General features: G+C 35.5%; 1 protein-coding gene across 2 annotated transcripts in view; it reads left to right on the forward strand.

The window, feature by feature from the left end:
* Nucleotides 1-22,252, forward strand: part of ADAMTS3 (ADAM metallopeptidase with thrombospondin type 1 motif 3) — a 277,466-nt gene that overhangs the window by 115,852 nt on the left and 139,362 nt on the right. For both annotated transcript variants that reach the window (XM_077143205.1, XM_077143206.1), the window contains exon 4: nt 2,373-2,529. In XM_077143205.1, coding sequence (XP_076999320.1) covers nt 2,373-2,529 — 157 coding nt within the window. The remainder of the gene's footprint in view (nt 1-2,372; nt 2,530-22,252) is intronic.

Here is a 22,252-nt window from a genome sequence, read left to right on the forward strand (position 1 = left end):
TGGTTTGAAACTATAATGTATCCTAAAAAAGCCATGTTCTTTTAATCCAGTCTTATGGGGGAAACCTATTTTGGTTGAGACCTTTTGATTAGGTTGTTTCCATGGAGATGTGACCCCGTCAATTCAAGGTGGGTCTTAACCAGCTTACTCAAGTCCTTTAAAAGGAGGACATGTTGGAGAAAGTTCAGACACAGATGCTTGGAGATAGTGAGAGAGCCGTTTGAAACAAGAAGCCCAGAGAAAAAGACAGCAGACATTGCCATATACCTTCCCATGTAACAGAGTCATCCCAAACTTGATTGGCCTTACTTGAGTGCAGATTTCCTCTTATTGGTTTTTAATTTGGACATTTTTGCAGCCTTAGAATTCTAAGTTGTAACTGAATAAATCTTCTTTTATAAAACCAATCCATGTCTGGTATATTGCCATCCAATAGCTTTAGCAACTGAAACAGATTTTGGTATCAGGAGTGGGTTGCTGTGATTTTCAAAAACCAAAAATGCTAGAACAGCTTTACAAATGGAAAAAGGTAAGGTTCTGGAAAAGGAATTGTGATGTACTTGCTAGGAAATGCCTGAATTATTTTAAACAGAATGTTGGCAGAAATGTGGACTCGAAAGATGCTTCAAATGTGGCATTAGACAGAAATGATGAACGTGCCATTGCCAGCTGGAAGGAAGATGATTTTTGTTTTAAAGTGGTAGAGAATTTGGCAAAAGTGAGGACTGGTGTTTAGTGGAAGTAACATTTGAAGGAGATAAGCTTGAATATCTAGCTGAGGAAATTTCCAAAGTAAATGTGGAAAATGCAGCCTGGCTGCTCCATGTAGCTTATAATAAAATGCAACAGGAAAGAGGTAAGCTGAGAACTTAGCTAAAACAAATATTATGACATGGGAATTGGTTTTCTCATTGTTTGAGGCTGGGAGAAAGTTCAAATCAAGCTATTTCCATCATCAAGGTGATGCTTTCTTCCTGAAGGCTGTGGCGTTCTGGGGCTGGCTGCTGGTAATCCTTGGACCTTAGTTTGCCACATGACAAGACACATGGCCGCCTCTTCTGGCCTCTCCTGCCTCCTCCAGTTCCATTAGTTTCAGCTTTTGGCTGCTTTCTCTGTGACTTTTTATCTGTCTGAATTTCATTCCACTGATAAAAGACTCCAGTAATAGTTAAGGATCATCCTGATTGAGGTGGGCCATGTCTTAACTGAGGAAAAATCATCAAAATGTCCTATTTAACAATGGCTTCACACCTGTAGAAATGGATTAGAATTAAGAACATATTTTTCTGGGACATACAGCTTCAAACCACCACTGCACATTTCTTTCATTTCTATGTTGACTGACACCATACTGGCAGAGACATCATACCAGCAAGTAGAAAGGGAGGAAACCCCTTTGATACCTATACTCCATAAGAGTTAGTGACTGTGTATGTGAAAATATAGAAGTTGAGGACCTCAGAAGAACAATATGAGCTATTTCTAATTCTGATATATATTTTCACTATAACTACAATTTCCACAGTACCTCATTATTACTTCACTCTTGTTTTCCTAAATAGATGCACTGATATTTAAGTTCATACTACAGATCAATTTATGACCTTCAAAGTAGACTATGGGTTGCAGCAATTTGTGCTATGGACTTGATACTTAATGAACAAATTTTAGATGAAACCATCATCTCTCTTCAATTATAGCACTACATGTAGTTTTGGCTTTTCTAATTATACAAAAGCCGAAACAGTCAGAAAAAGACAATAAAATAGAGAGGTGGAAGGACTTGCATATAAGGATAACTTTTACAGAGCTGGAAGGATGAAGTTTGAAGAGGAAAATAGTTTATAAAATAGTGAAATTAGATTAGACTAGGACAAATATGTGTTAGTTCTTCAAATCAATAAATATTAGAATTGTAGACAGAAATTCTGTATTGCACAATATTCAATTCATTCCATAGAGGCATATCTAAAGGCAGAAGTTCTTTATGTACTGCAACATGGAACTCAATCCGCAGTGGCATGGGAAGATGCACGTGTGTTCAAAAAATACTTAACATACTTAAAATACTGAGTGGCATATGCAAATGGAGTGTACTGCAATAGGATGAAATGTATACGTTGTTTCTTTTAGTTTTCTAAGTTTCTTATTAATATTTTATATGAAGTTTTTATTCCTATGCTATATAAATTTTATATATATTAATTAATTACTGCTACTTATTAACAGCTTAACTATTTTAAATTAATAGTGAAATATGGGAAGGTAAAGCACTAATTTTCAAAAACTGTATTTCCATTTTAAAAGATGCATTTGTGAGCAGAATATGATGTATATTTCTTTTAAATTAATATATTTTATGCTTTCTGTAGGCTGGAATGATAAAGAGTGATAATGAGGAGTATTTCATTGAACCCTTGGAAAGAGGTAAGCAGATGGAGGAAGAAAAAGGAAGAATTCACATTGTCTACAAGAGATCAGCAGTAGAGCGGGCTCCCGTAGACATGTCCAAAGACTTCTACTCCAGAGGTAGGCATCTTTGACAAGGCTTACTAATTAAGGTATGATGGAAACAACTGTCTCGTCAATTAACAGAATTTCAATTCTACATGCTTTTCTATCATATGGGGGTAGCAAAAGAAGTTGGTGTTTATAAATCATGAAATACGGCTTGTTTTATTTTTTAATGCATAGAGGCATATCTATTTTAGATATTATTTGCTACAATATTGCTCTATTTTGCTCCATTATTGGATTCCTGATACACTTATTATTTATTATTTATTTTAAAAGTCTTACACTAAAACTTTACATTAAAGCTTGTGTTAAAAATTGAAAATATTTGTGCTTTCTAGAAATATCTAAATTCTGCACAATTCTGTTATTTTAAAACATTTTTAATGGGGCATATTGGCATGGCAAAGAGTTAGCTTTTATTTTCAGATCAGTGTGATGAACATATTTGAAAATAATTATGCTATTTGACTTTAAGTTCTGTTTTGCAAAACTTTTTACTATGTGGAAGAGATAATGAGTTGAATGCTACATCACTGCTTATTTCAAAGTGGGCTTAGGACCACAATAGTCTAGTAAATTATGGGTCATGAAGGTTTTCTAATTTTGTTTGCTCATTTATTTCAATGAAATCTGAAGGAAACATGGTTGTAAGGAGATGTTCTGATAAGTTAGGTATAGAAGTTTCCTTTATGGAAGAGAAAGGAAAGTTGAGAATCTATCATTTTTGGCCAAATCTCAAAAATCTACATTTATTTTCCCAGGTCAACTTTCTGAATAAGGATAGTGGGGGAGTTCCCCCTAGTTATGCAAGAACATTTATGAAATACTTATCTATTGGTGTCTATAAGAGTTCATTGAACTGAATAAAGCTTTTGCTGATTTAAAGTTAATGTCTTTTATTTTTAGAAATATATTGATGCATACATACATATACATGCCCATTTAACACCTCTAAGAAATCCAAGAAGCATTTTGCCTTGAGAGGTCAGATATATAAATATATATATATACATATATAATATTAATAATTAAATCTTATTAATTTGGCTATCTTCTATATTAATGATGTCTTACCTTTTGAGAGTTATTACCTAGCTACTACTTTGATTTTCATATGCCATCAACTTTCCCTAATATGCTCGTACCAATGAAATAAATTTATTATAAAATAAACAATGTAAAAATTAATTTAAATTGAGCATGGCTTGAATTTTTTTATGAGAAATTTCTTATTTGAAACAACAGGTCTGTATTAAGAGATGGAATAATATGAAATGTGTTTCTATCCTAGAGAGTCACAGGGTTGTAACAGAAAGAGAAGTTATTTTGGAATTAGATAGAATTAGATGTGAATAAGAACTCTGACATTAGCTAGTGTGTTACTGTGCTGGTTTGAAATGATGTATATACCCTAGAAAAGCTGTGTTTTAATCAAAATCCCATTTCATAAAGGCAAAATAATCCCTATTCAATACTGTATGTAATTAGGTCATCTCCCTGGACATGTAACATAATCAAGAGTGGTTGTTAAACTGGATTAGGGGAGATGTGTCTCCACCCATTTGGGTGGGTCCTGATTAGTTTCTGAAGTCCTATAAAGAGGAAACATTTTGGAGAATGAGAGATTTGGAGAGAGCAGAGAATGCTGCAGCACCACGAAGCAGAGAGTTCACGAGTCAGCAACTTTGTAGATGAAGAAGGAAAATGCCTCCTGGGGAGCTTCATGAAACTGGAAGCCAGGAGAGAAAGCTAGCAGATGATGCCGTGTTCACCATGTGCCCTTCCAGCTGAGAGAGAAGCCCTGAACTTCATCGGCCTTATTACCAAGGTATCTTTCCCTGGATGGATACCTTTGATTGAACATTTCTATAGACTTGTTTCAACTGGGGCATTTTCTTGGCCTTAGAACTGTAAACCAGCAACTTATTAAATTCCCCTTTTTAAAAGCCATACTGTTTCTGGTATGTGGCAGCTAGCAAACTGTAACAGTTACCTTGGATAAGTAGTCAACCTTTTTGAACCTCAAATATTTGTCTGTGAATACAGAATTAAAATATATTACATATAAATGATTGACTAAATGAAAAAAATACATTACATGATTATGAAAAATATTAGATATAGTATACATGAATTGGTGAATAGCCCTTTGTTCTAGTTTTCCTTGGCTGGTCAAGCAAATACCCTTCAATGTGTTGGTTTACACAATGGGAATTTATTGGCTCAGGGTTCTGAGGATAGGGTAAGTCCAAATCAAGGCCTCATTAGGTCATCCTAACGAGTGGCATTTTGAATCTAGCAGCTGTTGATCTTTGGTCCTTGGCTCCTCCATAACATGGCAATACACAGGGTGGCTTCTCCTGGCCTCTCCCTTCTCTTTCAGGTTCCGTTGATGTCAGCTTCTTGCTTACTGTGACTTTATCTGTTTGAATTTCCTTTTACTTATAAAAGACTCCAGAAATAGGATTAAGACACATCCTGACTGAGGAGGGCCACGTCTAAACTGAAGTAGCCTCATCAAAGGTCCTACTTAAAATGGATTAAGTATAAGAACACGTTTTCTGGAGTACATAGCTCCAAACCACCACAGTTCTCAGAAACAAATAGGTGTTTAATCTATGCTAACTACAGTTATTACTATTATTTATGACCTCGTGCAAATGATATGCATGTTGGGAGTTTTATTAAAGTAGACTAGTTAGACCTTGTTTGACTTAATGTTGTGAATATATTATGTTTTCATGTTTTAAAATTCTCATTCTAAATCAGAAGACTCGTTATATCAAAGGGTAGATAGGATACTGTGTGTGTGTGTTTTTTTCTCTAGATTTGGCTATTCTATACTATTAGTTTCACTTATCTCTCAGAGGCGAATGCTAAATGTCTTTTCATAAAACACAACCCATGTGTTATGGAATCGTGTAAGACAACTGGAAACTAGAGAAGTCACCATGACTGTCTTACATTTGCTTTTCATATGCATAGTTTCACCAGGCTGTGCCCGTTTCAGTCCCTAAGTACCAGCCTAAGTTTCAGTCCCTAAGTCTAGTCCTATAAGTATCAGCCATGGTATTTTTCATTAGTTTGATCTTTACAGGGCAAGAGAGATTATTTTTTCTCTTGAAATATGCAAATTGTAAGCAATATTATTTTTCATACCTATTTTATTTTTAGATGTTTAAATGGGGAAAATCATTTAGTTGTTGAAATATATAAATTTAAAAGAATTAGATGGGAATTAAGGTAATTTGAAACTATTTTAGGATATTTTAAAAAATATCAATTCCAGTAGCATCACCATCAGTATACTTAGTTGGTAATGAATTGGTTATTAAGAACTCACACCCTGAAGACTGTTGATTTTGCATTTTTCAATATGAATGAAAGATTATTTTACAATAGAAGTAGGCCACAAACTAGAGTAATGTATTTTGGAAAGGTCTGTAATGGTCACTGGTCAAATCAAAAGGTGTTCTTTGGTTAATTCTCATTACCTTAAAACTTGAACCAAAAGAAGAGTGTTTGGTTCACTTAGAATGCTTACTGGTAATCCTTAAAATGACCTTAATAATTTTTATTTTCATATTTCTGGAGTTCTGGTTGATCTGAGTTGTTGATGAAATCAATTTTTCCAACTTTTGAGAATATTAAATTCTAAATACACACACACACACACACACATAACTTTTTGTCATGGACAGGCACCAGGAATCAAACCCGGGTCTCTTGCATGGCAGGCAAAAATTCTGTCACTGAGCCACCATTGCGCCACCCCTATCCATATATTTTTGATGTATATTTTTCTTCCATAGGGTAAAACTGATTCAGATTCAGAATTTTTAAGTATCACACTGTAGCTATTAATTTCTTCTTTTAAATTACTGGTCACAGGTCTGAGAGCCAAGCTTTCACAGACTAAATACTTTCCAAGTGAAAATACAGTATATATTTTTATAACTTAGTCCATCATTCCAAAATGTAAAATTGAACAGTTTCTGGTATTAAAAAGGCATGTTGATTTGTAAATAATAACTATAGTATGATATAAAATAGTCCCTTGTTTCCTGGATCAATTCGAGGTATTATTTTAGAAGACATATGAAGTCTGTTTTCAGTGGATTATAGAGAAAGGAATAAAACACTTAAGCCAAAACTTAGAAAGAAATGCCTGTGAGAATCTCGGTCTTCACAGATTTCTCTGACAGGCAGGGGAGGGGTTTTATCATTGGTAAACTATTTCTGCCCTTCTAAAATTTCATCCTATCACTATAAAAGCATTTTTATTTGCCTTTTTTTTGAGAAGAGAATAAAATATACATAGAGATTTATGAATTTTTAACAAAAATATAGTCCCATATTTTTAAACTGGTTCTTTGATAGTGACTAAAAAGTAGCTATTGTATTAAAATAAAGATATTTAACATTGTTTGCACTTTGACATTTTTTCAAATAACAAACTCAGCCAAGAAATTTTCAAGAGTATCAATGTTTTTTTTTCCAATTTTACTAGATAAAAGATATCCAATTTTTCTGCAGATAAAAGAGCATGTTAATTTAATAGAAAAAAGTAAAAGAATTAAAATTCTCCCATTCACTTATTAAAACCTCAAGAAGTTAGAATATTTTAGTATTTGGAAACTTGCCAAAAGTCTATAATGATTGTATTTATGAACTAATAATCTGATTTAATCTGTATACTTATTCAGAGAATCAATTTTCAAAGTACACATGGTATAGCTTTATTATATGGGTGCTATTTCTCTTTTGAACCCTAATTATGGGTTATTTGATCACATTGTCATTTATTTTCATAGTAAGTATGATTATCCCTCCTCTTTTTTTATTTTAATTATTATGAAGCAAATATTGGTTGATCGTTTATCCTTGACCTGGACTAGAAGTTCATATTTCCTTTGTTGAGCCAGGCCAGCCAACTGATTTTATTTCTGATGTTGCAGGTTTCCTGCCTGGTTGGGTTTAATGAGAGCCAGGTAAGCCCAAGCTGAACTATGAAATAGGGGAGAGAGATCTTCAGAGGCTCTGAGGTTTTGTCCTCCCTCTTTGGTATGTGCCTGTAGGCAATGATGACTTAGGCTTGCCTGCAGAGCCAACACATTTTTTTAGAGGACATTTCTCTGTGTTCCTGACCTTCTTGTCAGATAAACATTTAATATCTTGATTGTCATTGCCATTGGTACCTTCTGTCTGCTTTTTTAACTGACCTCCTACTTTGGGCTAGAGTGATCTTTGATTGATGGCTTACTCTTGCTGTGTGACAATTACATAAATGAATTGATACATAAATGAAAGGAGAAAATTTCAATCACTGTGATAGGTGTGTTATTCCCCTCTCTAGGCTTTTCATCTTTCATTCAAGAATGTATTTCTCAGGGAATCTCAAATCTCAGCACACAGTCTGTCAAATCAGTCCAGTTGAAATTTACGGTACGGTATTCTATAAGTATCAACATCTGTTTGGAGCATCCTTAAACCACTCAAGACAGATGAAATTTACCCCTTCCCTTACCCACAGGGTCCTGAACATGCCTCTATTATAGAGTTTATCAAGGAAAGATTGGATACATGCTAAATTAATCTGTTAAGCAAGATCCCTGAGAAAGCAGGAGAGAATATAGTTGCAACTGAAGATGGCAGAAATTGGGAGGATAAGAGTACTTCTTCCATTGCTATAAAGAAGGAGGAAAAGATGTGTATAAAAGCAGGTTTTATTCGTTAATTAGAAAAATAATTGATAGGGTTGAAATCGAATGGCTTCTCTTTCCTCCCAGAAATTGAGGGTATGGATATGTGTAGAAACTGAAGGAAGAGGTGGTGGGTCAGAGAGATTATGGAGAAAGTTTAAAATATAGCCTGCTGGGAATGAGAAAGAACTGATTTTTGGACTTTAATGGGCTTTTAGGCACTATGAAAAATTCAACTGTGGTTGGAAAGCATTGATACTCCTCAGCAGCACGTGCCAACATGGTTGCAAAGCAGACTGTTGTTCACTGTTATGGGGGTGGGATGGATTGAGGGGATTGAGAAGAAAATTAAAGGGTTGAGGGAGTAGAATATATGGATAAGAGGCTATTGTAGCAAAAGAATACAAAATATAGGTTGGGAGAAAGATAAATTTGGAAGTGAGAAATTGGAAGTCTTTTTAAAATCAAAGTATGGGTATATGGGCATAGCGGAGGGGGAGACTTTCTGAAACAGGAAATTTTTCAGAGTATAATGTTTTAAAATTATAATTCCATAAATGTGAGTTACAACAAAGTTAAGATTTTGACCATGAACATGAGCAGCCTGAGTGGAGTTGAGAGGAAAGTCACTGGACATTTTGGTTTGTCAAAGGTTTGGATATCTGCTGGGTCATCCGTATTGCCACTGAAGGTAGACTTTTTTTTTTTTTCTGGGGTGCATGGTCCAGGAATCGAAACTGGGTTGCCCGCATGGAAGGTGAGAGTACTCTATCACTGAGCCACCCGTGCACCCCTAGAAGGTAGAATTTTTTTAAAACTTTTTTAATTGTAAAATATAACATATGTACAAAGCAAAGAAAGAAGAAAGTAATAATTTTCAAAGCATACTTCAACAAGTAATTACAGAACAGATCCCAGAGTTTGTCATGGCAACGTATTTCTGCATCTGTTAAGAAGTTCTGTGGGGAGAAATCATTCCTACTATAAATGTGCAGCACAGTTAAATTTGTTATCAATGAAAGGCAGTTTGGGATTCCTGTTTGATCTGTTCAATACTACCTGAAGTCAGAAATATTCAAGCAATTTTTATCAAACTATGAAGATCTATCTTGTAACCCCTCAACCAATCCAATAGATAGCACAGATTATCTTTTCTTGGCTCTTAAATAAGGAAGTTGTATTACTTGTAAAGAATATGAAGAGCTGTTTAAAAATATATTGGACTCATCTGTTGATGGACATTTTGGCTGTTTCCATCTCCTTGTAATTGTAAATAATGCTGCTATAAACATTGGTGTGCAAATGTCCGTTTGTGTCTTTGCCTTTAAGTCCTCTGAGTAGATACCTAGCAATGGTATTGCTGGGTCATATGGCAATTCTATATTCAGCTTTTTGAGGGACTGCCAAACTGCCTTCCACAGTGGTTGCACCATTTGACATTCCCACCAACAGTGAATAAGTGTGCCTCTTTCTCCACATCCTCTCCAGCACTTGTCATTTTCTGTTTTGTTGATAATGGCCATTCTGGTAGGTGTGAGATGATATCTCATTGTGGTTTTGATTTGCATTTCTCTAATGGCCAGGGACATTGAGCATCTCTTCATGTGCCTTTTGGCTATTTGTATTTCCTCTTCTGAGAAGTGTCTGTTCAAGTCTTTTTCCCACTTTGTAATTGGATTGGCTGTCTTTTTGTTGTTGAGTTGAACAATCTCTTTATAAATTCTGTATACTAGACCTTTTTTCCAAATATTGTCTCCCATTGTGTAGGCTGTCTTTTTACTTCCTTGATGAGGTTCTTTGATGCACAAAAGTGTTTAATTTTGAGGAGCTCCCATTTATTTATTTCTTTCTTCAGTGCTCTTGCTTTAGGTGTAAGGTCCATAAAACCGCCTCCAATTATAAGATTCATAAGATATCTCCCTACATTTTCCTCTAATTTTTTTATGGTCTTAGACCTAATGTTTAGATCTTTGATCCATTTTGAGTTAACTTTTGTATAGGGTGTGAGATACGGGTCCTCTTTCATTCTTTTGCATATAGACAAACTGTGGTATATACATACGATGGAATATTAAGCAGCTCTAAGGCAGAATAAACTTATGAAGTATGTAACAACATGGATGGACCTTGAGAACATTATGCTGAGTGAGACTAGCCAAAAAACTGAAGGACACATACTGTATGGTCTCACTGATATGAACTGACATTAATGAATAAACTTGGAATATGTTGTTGGTAACACAGACCATCAGGAGAAAGAAATAGGGTAAGATAGTGGGTAATTGGAGCTGAAGGGATACAGACTGTGCAACAGGACTGGATAAAAAAAACTCAGAAATGGACAGCACAATACTACCTAACTGTAATGTAATTATGTTAAAACACTGAATGAAGCTGCATGTGAGAATGATAGAGGGAGGAGGGCTGGGGACATAAATGAAATCAGAAAGAAAGGTAGATGTTAAAGATCGAGATGGTATAATCTAGGAATGCCTAAAGTGTATAATAATAGTGAAATGTACAATGTACAAATTTTAAAAATGTTTTGGCATGAGGAAGAACAAAGGGATGTCATTATTGCAGGGTGCTGAAAATAGATTGTAATTAATACTTTAAAATGTCACCTTATGTGTGAGACTAAAGCAAAAAATGTTTATTTGTTACAAAATTTAGATTTTGACTAGAGTATTTCCTAATATAACTCATTTAGATAGTTTGATTGAATGGCCTAAGTACTTGGAATCTCAGGTAGCATGTGAGATTTTGTTGGTTTGTCCAGAGTGATCCCCCGATGAATCCCAGAATGATTTGATCAGTGACTGGAAAAGTATTTGCAAGCCCCCTTCGGGGAATGATGAGAGTGGGGAGAAATTCAACTTCCCCAAGTTGAATTCTTGATATTCTCACAAGCAGTGTGGACAACTGAAGCTATAGGCTGAGCCCCCAGTCTTGGGGTTTGTTCACATGAAACTTAACCCCATAAAGGATAGGTCAAGTCTACTTAAGATTTAGGCCTAAGAGTCACCCCCAAGAGAGCCTCTTTTGTTGCTCAGATGTGGCCTCTCTCCAGCCAACACGACGAGCAGTCTCACCACCCTCCCGCTCTCTGTATGGGACCTGACTCCCAGGGGTGTGGACCTTCCTGGTAATGTGGGACAGAGATCCTGGAATGAGCTGAGACTCAGCATCAAGGGACTGAGAAAAACCCTAGAATGAGCTGAGAATTAACATCAAGGGATTGAGAGAAACTTCTCGACCAAAAGGGGGAAGAGTAAAATGAGACAAAGTGTCAATGGCTGAGAGATTCCAAACAGAGTCGAGAGGTTATCCTGGAGGTTATTCTTACGCATTAAGTAGATATCACCTTGTTGTTCAAGATGTAGTGGAGAGGCTGGAGGGAATTGCCTGAAAATGTAGTGCTGTGTTTCAGTAGGCATGTTTCTTGATGATGATTGAACAATGATATAGCTTTCACAATGAGACTCTGTGAATGTGAAAACCTTATGTCTGATGCTCCTTTTAGCTACTATATCAACAGAAGAGTAGAACATATGGAATAAAAATAAATAATAAGGGGAAGAAATGTTAAAATAAATTTAGTTTGAAATGCTAGTGGTAAATGAAAGCGAGGGGTAAGGGGTATGGTATGTATAGTCTTTTTTTTCTCTATTGTCATTTTATTTCTTTTTCTGTTGTCTTTTTATTTCTTTTTCTAAATCAATGCAAATGTACTAAGAAATGATGAATATGCAACTATGTGATGATATTAAGAATTACTGATTGTATATGTAGAATGAAATGATATCTAAATGTTTTGTTTGTTAATTTTTTTTAATTAATAAAAAAAGTTTTAAAAAATATATATATTGGACTAGTTAAAGACACAGAAGCAGTGCTCTGCCTCAGCAGTTCTCATTTAAGGATAAGACCTTAAGCAGTTTTAGCTTTGGCAGTGTAACTGCAGAACTGGCAGGTGTTCATAGCACATAGCATGACTAGTTTCTGGCAAAGAATACCATCCTTTTCATTAAACACACATAAACGAAGCACGCTTATGACAAAGAAACTTGTCTACCTCATTATGGGGTGAAGAGTTTAATTTGCTTCTGTCTTTGCCATATTTCTGCTTTAGAGATATGGGAATCACATGGATTTTTGACATCTTTAGTTTAGAACAAATTACTTTATATTTCACTCTGGTTTTGGTTTTTAATTAGTACCAATATGGTTAATAAATTATTAAAGGGTTATAAAATTCACCCCACTGGTAAGTCAATACTCTATCTAAACTCAGATAAAAAATAACAAAATGTATCCCTGACCATATCTTGAGAATATCTATATTGTCATCATTAAGAAGTTTGCTTTAGGCAATCTATTTATTTTATAAGGAGGAAGGTTGTACTTGTATGACATCATTCAGTTTTTCATATTTTTAGATTTAATCTGTAGGAACTTAGGCTTTTCCTCTCAAACTGCAGACTATTCATTCACCAGAAGCTTTGTGTTAAAGTAATTTTTGTAATTACTTCCTACCAGTGGGAAACAAGGAATAGTAAGCCTTTATCTCCTAGCTTCCTTTCAGGATTTTCATTTTCCTGCAGGAACCCAAGTGCTTGTGTCGCTGGTGTGGTTGTCATGGTGCTGTGAAGGAGTGTCTTTGTCCCAGGTGGGAAACATGTAGAAGTCAGAAATGATTTGGGAGTTGTTCCTGGTTGCCAGGGGATGGAACTATGAAACAAGTACTAGAATGATGGGAAGCCGATTCCTTATGTTAGTGATGCTAAGGGAACTTGTTAGGCTCAGAGTCCTTCCCTGGATCTATAGACACGCCAGTAGGTGCCATAACCCTTTGTATTTGGAAGTTCTCATGACCTATGACCTGATCAAAGAGATACTTTGGTGGGCTTTGTACTCTAGGGAAAAAATCAAACAAGAGAAATTATTTTAGCAGATTTCTTATTAAATGAAGCATGGACCATAATGTTATTAAGATCTGTCAAGTAGCAATCATTATTTTAGGTAGGTGTTAAATTAAAAATATTTTACAGCTGCAAATGTCCTCCTGCTCTAACAGTCTGCCATTCATCAAGGCTACTACCATTGGATTCATATGGAAATACTAATAGTATTTATAGAATTTCATTTCAGCTTGGTTTTGTATATTTTATAATCTAGGTATTTATAATAATTATTGAAAAAATAGGGGATTGTGAAGATTGAAATATTATCTAAAATAGTCAGGAAGCAGAGTGCTAGTTAAAGAGTTTTCAGATGTGAAACATAAAGGATAATACTCCATTTCCTTTTATTAAAACCTCTTACTAAGTCTATTCTATCACTTAATGAGTAGGTTCAGTGAAAGGAGTTTGATTACGAAAGGTATAGATGAGGATGAAAGAGTTTCAAATGATTTCAGCTGTTTTTTCATCAATAATTGAATAAGGAAAGATGAAACTTTTGAGAATTTAGAGCTGCTGCTCTAAATAACAGTTATTGATGTGGCATTAACAGGGAAAGATAATTGGAAGATCCTAGATATATCTGGGTTATGGAAGTGATATTGTGGGCTATGAACTTGTATTAGGGTAGAACATTAAATCAGATAATTTAGTACAGATCTTGATTCTTAAACTAAATGATTGCCTACTCAGAAGCAAGTATATCGGTTATTCACTCATGAGGGAGCAGCTCGTTTCAAGTGCAATTTTTTGTTAGTGTTTAAGATGTGTTTGCTCTTTTTTTAATATCAACTATATCTTATCAAAAATACTTTAGTCTTTAGGTTTCATTTATATCAACTGCTTTCGTCTCAGAGGAATAGTCCCTATTTGAGTAAAATATTAGGTGCATTTTCATTCTTCCTATGCCAACTACGCTTACTTACACACAGTTTAAGGCCCATACTTATTTTCCTTCTTGGTGAGCATTTGTGTAAGAAATCTGAATATTTCTGGAGGTTTAATAATCTTTTGTTGTATCATTTCTATTCTGAATTTATGTTATTGATCTTTTTAATGACCATGACTTGCTATAAGTTAGATTCATTAATTTTTCTGTCATTGTCTTACTTTCCCTGCTGTATCATCACTCATTAAATTTAATGACCCTTTAATAAGTTATTGACCATGCTGGAACCAATTAAAACATATAAAAATCAGCAGAATGATTTATCTGGTTCCCACAGAGGTTCCGATGAGCTGAGTTTTCCTGTGCTTCTTTCTACTACTCACCAGTCTTCTACCTCTTAAATTTATGAAAGAAATGCTGACAACCCAGACTTAATCAAATTATTAATGAACATCTTGGATATACATTGGGTTGTTTTTTATAGATTTGATATCTGAAGCATGAATGTTGGACAAAATAATCATAAATATTTATTACAGTAGTTTCCTTTTATTACTTATTCTTGAATAAAAGCCCTACCTTTCATGGATTTGTCTTCTTTCCTAGTTATGTGACACCCAATGTGAAGCAAGTTGTTAGAAGGTGCATCATGGGAACAGAGCTCAGGTGGAGCAGAAGCTTTCAGCAAATGACTACTTTATTACTTATACAGGAAAAAAGTCAAAGAACTAAGGAAGAGATCCCATCATGGCCTGTCTCCTAGGAGGCCAACTGCTCGGGTCAGGGTCATTGGATGGCAGCTTCACATGCCCCACTTCCATTGGAGACCGAGACCCTGTGTGGTTCGAGGGTGGGGTATTTACATGACCCAGGGAGAGGGGCCCTGCCACTGAGAATTCTGGGCTGCTTGTTCCAGGTTTTAGGATTTAAAATTTGGGAGGGCATTTTCATTAGGCTTAAAATCTCCCCCAGGGTGTGGAATGAAACAGATTAAAACATCGGCACACAATAGAAAAGAAACTGAGTTGGGGGTGGGAGGAGGCGAGCCTGGGAGATGATGGTTGGGCATGTGTCCATGACTTCCCCAGCACCCGTGATACTGGGACTCAGTATCTCAATTATTTCTGAGTTCCACACACAGTGTATTCAAGACCATCTCTCCTCTCCGTTTTTCTTTTGTGACCTTACGACAACTTTGACAAAGCAACTCAGATAATTTGATTAACTTCAAGTTTTGTAACCTGGATAGGAATTAAGTAAATGGTAAGTCCAGAATTACTCTAACTAGTAGGAATTACGTAAAGGAGCATTCATTTTATTAATAGGGTGATTACATTGTGGCATGTATTAATTCTTTACAAATATTCATGGACAAAATGAAAATTGGAAAAAAAAAAACCCTCCAGCTACTCTATAAGGTATAATGTATCAACAGTATGTGGAAAATGTTCATTTTGATTTTGTAGAGGAATTTTTAATTTTAACCAGTGCACAGGTTTCTTTGACTGGCTAAGTAGGTGCCTCTGGGCTGATATCCCTTGCCTGGTGCTTACAGTTAGCCCTGATGGCATTCACTGTTGGTCTCACTCAACTTATTTAGAGCTTGTTCTTGCTGGTGCAGCAGATTCCCTGGCTTCTGTCTGGGGTCTATTCCACCCAGCCCCTGTGATCCGCCCTGCAGCCTTGTTGAGGGCCCTCAGTGGCCCCGATTCTCCATCCTTTGGCAGTTGTCCCAGGGGACTCTCAGGTATTGCTATTCCTGCTGTCCAGGAATGCAGGGGGAGTTGGAGCTTCCTGGGCTGCATCCAGATTGATGTGCTGGCAGCCCATTATGTGTTCTTCTTCAAGAGTCCCCCAAATAGGGCAGGTAAAGGGTTTAGCCCTTGGAGCTCCCCAGTAATCTGTATATTTTAGTCTAATGCCCCTCTCCTTTGATCCTGCGATTTGCCTGGAAGAAATGAGAACTCCTGTCTCCCTATTCCAACCTGACTCCTTCATCCCATAGCAACCCAAGGGAAACGGTGAGGTTTGCCTTTTACCTCCTCTAATTTAAACCTTTTTTCTCATTATTCCACGCTCATGAGTGACACTTAAGTTGGCCAGGACTTTCTGTACAGTTGAAGAAAACCGAAAGAAAAATACAAAAAAAATCCCCTATAATTTAATCCCCAGGCAGGCCTAGTATTGTAACTTTTGTTTTGTTTTGTTTTTATGCATGGACAGGCACCGGGAATCAAACCTGGGTCTCTGGCATGGCAGGTGAGAACTCTGCCTGCTGAGCCATCATGGCCCGCACCCCCAGGCCTAGTATTGATAAATTACCTGAGAACTAGAGGATTTTGAGAATAATTTCTCTCTCCACACAAGCTAACTTACACTTTTTTTTTTTCTGAAAAATCTTAATTGAATGTCGGAAACTGAATATTGGGTCTCTTTATATTCTTGATACAATAACCCTACCCTAATGTCTAATGTCCTTCCCCTACTCCCCCTTCCACAATGTCTCCCAGCCTGTGCTTGGAGATGATAGCAAAAAGATCATCTATGTACAAGAACAGAGAGGAATGCATATTAATGTTTACCAGATATTATCCCCATTGCACAAGTTATCAAATCCCCATCGTCAACATTGTTGTAGTTCTGTGTTGTTGCAGAAACCGTATCTGTCAAGGGATTGTTGAAAGGGCTCTTGTTAGGACCTTTTTGTGCCCATTTTATTCATGTAATCTTATCATGCAGAATGATAAGATGTCAACTGCAAAGTAGCCAAAAAACAAGGTTACAGATGGAATTAAAATCAGATAAAATAAATTTCCATCTTCATTACTTAAGCACACTTTTACCACATGATTTTTAATCTAAAATGCATCACAAACACAACTTGGCCATTCTGAGTCACCCAAGAACCTTGGAATTTTACATTTTGCAAGGTTTATATAAGTCACCTTGGAATCCTAATCCTACTTAACTATTCACTTATTTTTTAATCACTCCATGCTAGTACAGAAAATTCCACACAATTGTTATGTGTGATTAAAAGAGGCAGTCAAATTATTCCCTCTGTAAATGTAGCAACATAATATTTGGTTTGTGATAGATTAAAAGTACTAAGCAATTTTTTTGAAAATCAGAGAATACGCAGTGCACCACATAGGCAGCATGAGACCTGATGCTTACTTCTGCAGAGTTTTCTAATCTGGGTCCAAGGGTAGAAGAATAGTGCTGAAAGTGACAGAGGTACCATGTCCAATTATCCTTTAGTTCACATAAGGAGGTCATCTGGTTTAGTCTTCTTCAAATCTTGGCAAGAACAAAGGAAAAATTAATAAGAACAATCATGAAGGCAGTTTCTTACCTTAGGTACCCAGATCCAGTTACTAAAGCTTAAAGAACAGCTTGGATATGATATATAGCCGGAAGAACTATTGGGTATAAGTCGTAAGTGCTCAGTGGTTAATCCCCTGTGAATAACCCTTATATTTCTAGGTGTATAGACAAAATTTGTGGCTATTTCAGAAAATCGTATTTTTGATTAATATAAGAATATATTACATTATGACGGAATTACACACATATTCTCTGTTCAACCCCTCTTATTGCACCTCCCCCCACCTCACTAGCCATTCCTGTGAAAGGTACTTTATAGCCAAAGGAAGACGGTCCAACTGTGTTGGATTTCTTAGTGTAAAGTTAGCCAAGGATATCCTGTAAAAACAGTCTTAAATATTTGGATCTGATCTCTTGAGCCAGTTTTAAAATTAGATCTTCAAACTGGGTCTTAAGAATACTTCCATCAGAAATATAAACTATGACTCAAATATTTTTAAGATGTGTCTTTTTAACAATCCTTATTGTTTCCTCTCTCATGGAGAAGGAAAAAGAGCACACATTTCTCAGCTAGTTTGTAAAAAACATAAAGCATTTAACAGAGATGGAATAGGTTTCCCTAGTTTATGCCTTTAAAAAGCAATGAAGACACACTATGAGATTACTAATGACGAGTTGTAGAAAAACACCAATGATATTTTTGATTTATTATTTGTGTTTGAACATTTAAATATGGTACATGATTATTATTTGTCTTTTGGGTGCTTAATATGTGTTTTCCCATCTAATAGTTTAATTCAATAAAGATTGGTTAAGAAGTATAATAAAAACTAGCGAACATTTAATAAAATACAGTAATAAAATAGAAATTTTAAAATGTGATTAATGATACTATTGTGCAATTAATATTATAATGAGTGAGCTAGAAATATATAGTATAGGATTTTAGGTGCATCAGTGACGTTTGGGTATTTAAGGGATTTCAAATGACTATTGAGGGATGCTGGAATTTTGAGTCAACATGGAGTGACTGGGAGAAAGAAAGGCATTCCTAGGGAAGAAAGACAAAGTATGGGCAGAAACATTATGGTGATAATACTACCATTAATAACTAAAATAAAAGTAGAAAGGGCACATACCTAAATCATATTACTGTAGGGTTGTTTTCAAAATAATCTATTTGACCAGATTTTTTAATATTTTAATCATCTAAGGTATTATTTATATAGTAGATTTATTTTTCCCTTTAGAATAGTTTCAGCTCAATGGTTTAATGTTAACCAGCTGTGTGATCTTGGTTAAATTACTTAAACTATCAATGCCTCAGTTTTCTCATCTTAAGACAGAAAATAATAATTCCTGCTTCAAAGAATTCTTCCTTGTATTAAATCTGATGCTGCTATAAAGCATTTAGCAAAGCTTCTGTTATTGACGAAGGACTCAATAACAGTTAGCTTTTTCTGTTCTTTTATCACTGCTATATTTTCCCTTTGTGGTAACTTTATAATCTTATTATGAAAGAATCATCAATCATCTTAATTTGAGCATATTGTTTATTGTATGTGGTCCTTACAATATCACTTTTGCTTTTCTCCCTTCAGTGTCATGCAGATGCCTGCTATCTCTTGTGTCCCTGCTCTCAGCTTGCAGGAAAGATCTGTACAATAGAATTTTCTGCGGTAATAGGTGTGCTTCCAATATGGTAGGCACTAGACAAATATAGCTATTAAGCTCTGGAAACATGACTGGTGTGACTGTGAAACTGAATTATAAATTTTGTTTAATTTTAAATACTTTAAATGTAAACAGTTAATTAACATTAAACTTTAAAAAGTTGCATGCCCTGTATTGGACTGTGCATATTTAGATTTGCAAGGCGTGTATCTTCTTGACAGTTTTCAAAGTTTTTTCACAAGCCTTATTTCATTAGTCTCCCCAAAATTATATTACATAAAATAAGTGAGGTTACCCCAATTTTTCCTCTTTGCTCAATATTGACTGTGACACTCAGAAATGCTATATACCTTATCAAGGAAAACAATTTAAAATTACTATGATCAAGAAATATTTTCTCCACTTTTAATGTGATGATAAAGTGCAAGTTTTGCAAATCCTTTTTCAACTGAGCAAAAGGGGCTTTCTTATGAAATTTGATAGGATCAAAAGTTAAATATTATATAGTACAGCAAGTGTGACATACAAATAAACCCACAGTGTCAAAGCTTTTCTGTAAATCTTAGGAGAAAATTACAGAGAAGATAACCTGAAAAAGCACTTATAAGCTGAGATGTTTGTCAATCTTAGAATGTCGTGGTATCCTCTGGTGATGCTCTGATTGGTGTCAGAGGAAAGGGATTATTGAATGGAACACAGAAATAAGACATACAGTACAGAAGAGATTGTTTTTTGTATGCTATACATTTATGATACATATCTTGCTTTCTAGTCACTATGGCGTCTCTCTTTTATTCTCATTATTCAAAGGCCTTTTTTTTTCCTGCCTTTATGAAAGTTCATAAAGATGCTCATGGGTCTCTAGTGTGGTGAGTAAGGTATATAGATGGATGATGTTCTAGTTTGCTAGCTGCTGGAATGCAATGTACCAGAGACAGAATGGCTTTAAAAAAGGAAAATTTAATAAGTTGCTAGTTTACAGTTCTAAGGCCAAGATAATGTCCCAAATAAAGCAAGTCTGTAGAAATGTCCAATCCAAGGCATCCAGGGGAAGATACCTTGGTTCAAGAAGGCAGATGAAGTTCAGGGTTTCTCTGTCAAGTGAGAAGGCACATGGTGAACACAGTCATGGTTTCTCTCTCAGCCAGAAGGGCATCTGGCAAACACGACATCATCTGCTAGCTTTCTCTCCTGGCTTCTTGTTTCATGAAGCTCCCCGGGAGGTGTTTTCCTTTTTCATCTCCAAAGGTCTCTGGCTGGTAGACTCTCCTTCTCGTGGCTATGCCATTCTCTGCTCTCAGAAATCTCTCATTCTCCAAAATGTTTCCTCTTTAATAGGATTCCAGTAAACCAATCAAGACCCACCCAAATGGGTGGAGACACATCTCCCCTAATCCAGTTTAACAACCACTCTTGATTGGGTTACATCTCCAGGGAGATGATCTAATTACATAAAGTATTGAATAGGGATTATTTTGCCTTTACAAAATGGGATTTTGATTAAAACATGGCTTTTCAAGGGTACATTCATCCTTTCAAACCAGCACAGATGATACAGGTCTCCTCTGTATAAAGAGAAATTTAGCTCGAATTTGGGTCCTTTTGTCCCTTTGTAGATTCTTTTTGTTTTTGCTTTCATCACCATTATTGTCATATTTCTATAAAGAACATACTATCCTTTTGCTTCCTTCTTTTTTGTCCACTTAGTCTCCTAGCCAACTTTCTCTCAGCTTACCTTTTACCCTCAGCACTCTACATAAATAGTTCACCCTAAATACTGAAAAATACTTAAACATTTCAACTGACTTTTTTTCTCAGAACCTGTTTTCTTGGACCTCTTTATGACATCTGTGAGCATACTATTTCTGTAATTTTCTGTTTTCTTGCCTTCTTTCACACTCACTGTTGTGTTTTTGTTCTTTTCTACTTCTGGCTGGTTGTTTTGGATATTCTTTCTTCTTCTACTAAAACTCATTTACTCATGAATTTTCCCACAGATTCAGTTTTGTCTTATACTGTTTCATATGGAATGGTCTTTTATGGCTTTAAGTATTACCTTTACTGAAAATCCTGGACTCTTTTCTAGGGGATTTTGGAGCAAGACAGACTTGGATTCAAATAGCAGCTCTGCTACCAATTAGCTATGTGACCTCAAGCATTTTGGACAACTTCTCCAGATGCCATTGCTTCATCTATAAAATGGGAATTCTGCCTGCCTCAATGTATTGTCAATGCCATGGTGCCCTGTACGAGATGGCTAGTCACTTCTTAATCTCTCTCATTTCTGTCCCTTTTCCTTTCTTACTACCGTCAAAACCATGGTTCCTACGATTTTCTCATCTTTGTCTCAGGAAGGCTCAGTTATGCCAGATTATGAAAAGCCTTCATTTACAAATTTTAAAAAAATGTAATCACAGAAGTGATATACTGTCATGTATATTTTAGAAAGATCTTTCTTCCAGCTATGTAGAATACACAATAGAAGAATGAGAGAATGGAAGCAGAAAAATAGGTTTGGAGTTTACTGTAATACTGTAATGAGGGCATCAAGTGTGGCAATGCCAGTGTGAAAATGGCATATGGAAAGGGTTGAGCACCTATTAAAAAGCAGAGCAAAACGTTTTTATGGAATAACTTTTATGTAAGGCTGATCAAAATTATTAAAGCCATTACATTTTCAACTTTCGAAATTTGAAAATAACATGCATAACAGAATTCCTTAATCCACCCTTCACTCCTACTCAATCTCCGAGCATAGGATTAAGGGTTGGAGCAGGGATCAGGGTTGGAAGGAGGTTTTCTGTTGTATATATTACTTAGTATTACTTAAAAAAAAAAAAAAAACTGAGCATAGTTTTTAAAAAATTGCTTTTGGAATCGTGAAGTGGTTGTGAATAGTCCAACATTCCGTACATGAAAAGTCATATCAAAATATGAAATGTCAATCATTATGGAGATAAATGCACCTGATTAGGTTAGGTTTAGGAGAAACATCCAATATAGTTAGGTAGGGCTTCCTCATTTTATCTTCTGCTTATTATTGCATCTCTAAACTTATTCTTATAGTCTTTTCTCTATCTGGATTCTGCTCTTGTCACTTCTATTTAGTAGGCTCTACTTAGTTTTCATGTTCTGCCTCGAGTGTCAGTTTTAATGAGAGAGTTTTCTCTTTTTTTTCTCTT

Source organism: Tamandua tetradactyla, chromosome 24 (assembly GCF_023851605.1).
Source record: "Tamandua tetradactyla isolate mTamTet1 chromosome 24, mTamTet1.pri, whole genome shotgun sequence".
NCBI classification, from domain to species: Eukaryota; Metazoa; Chordata; class Mammalia; order Pilosa; family Myrmecophagidae; genus Tamandua; species Tamandua tetradactyla.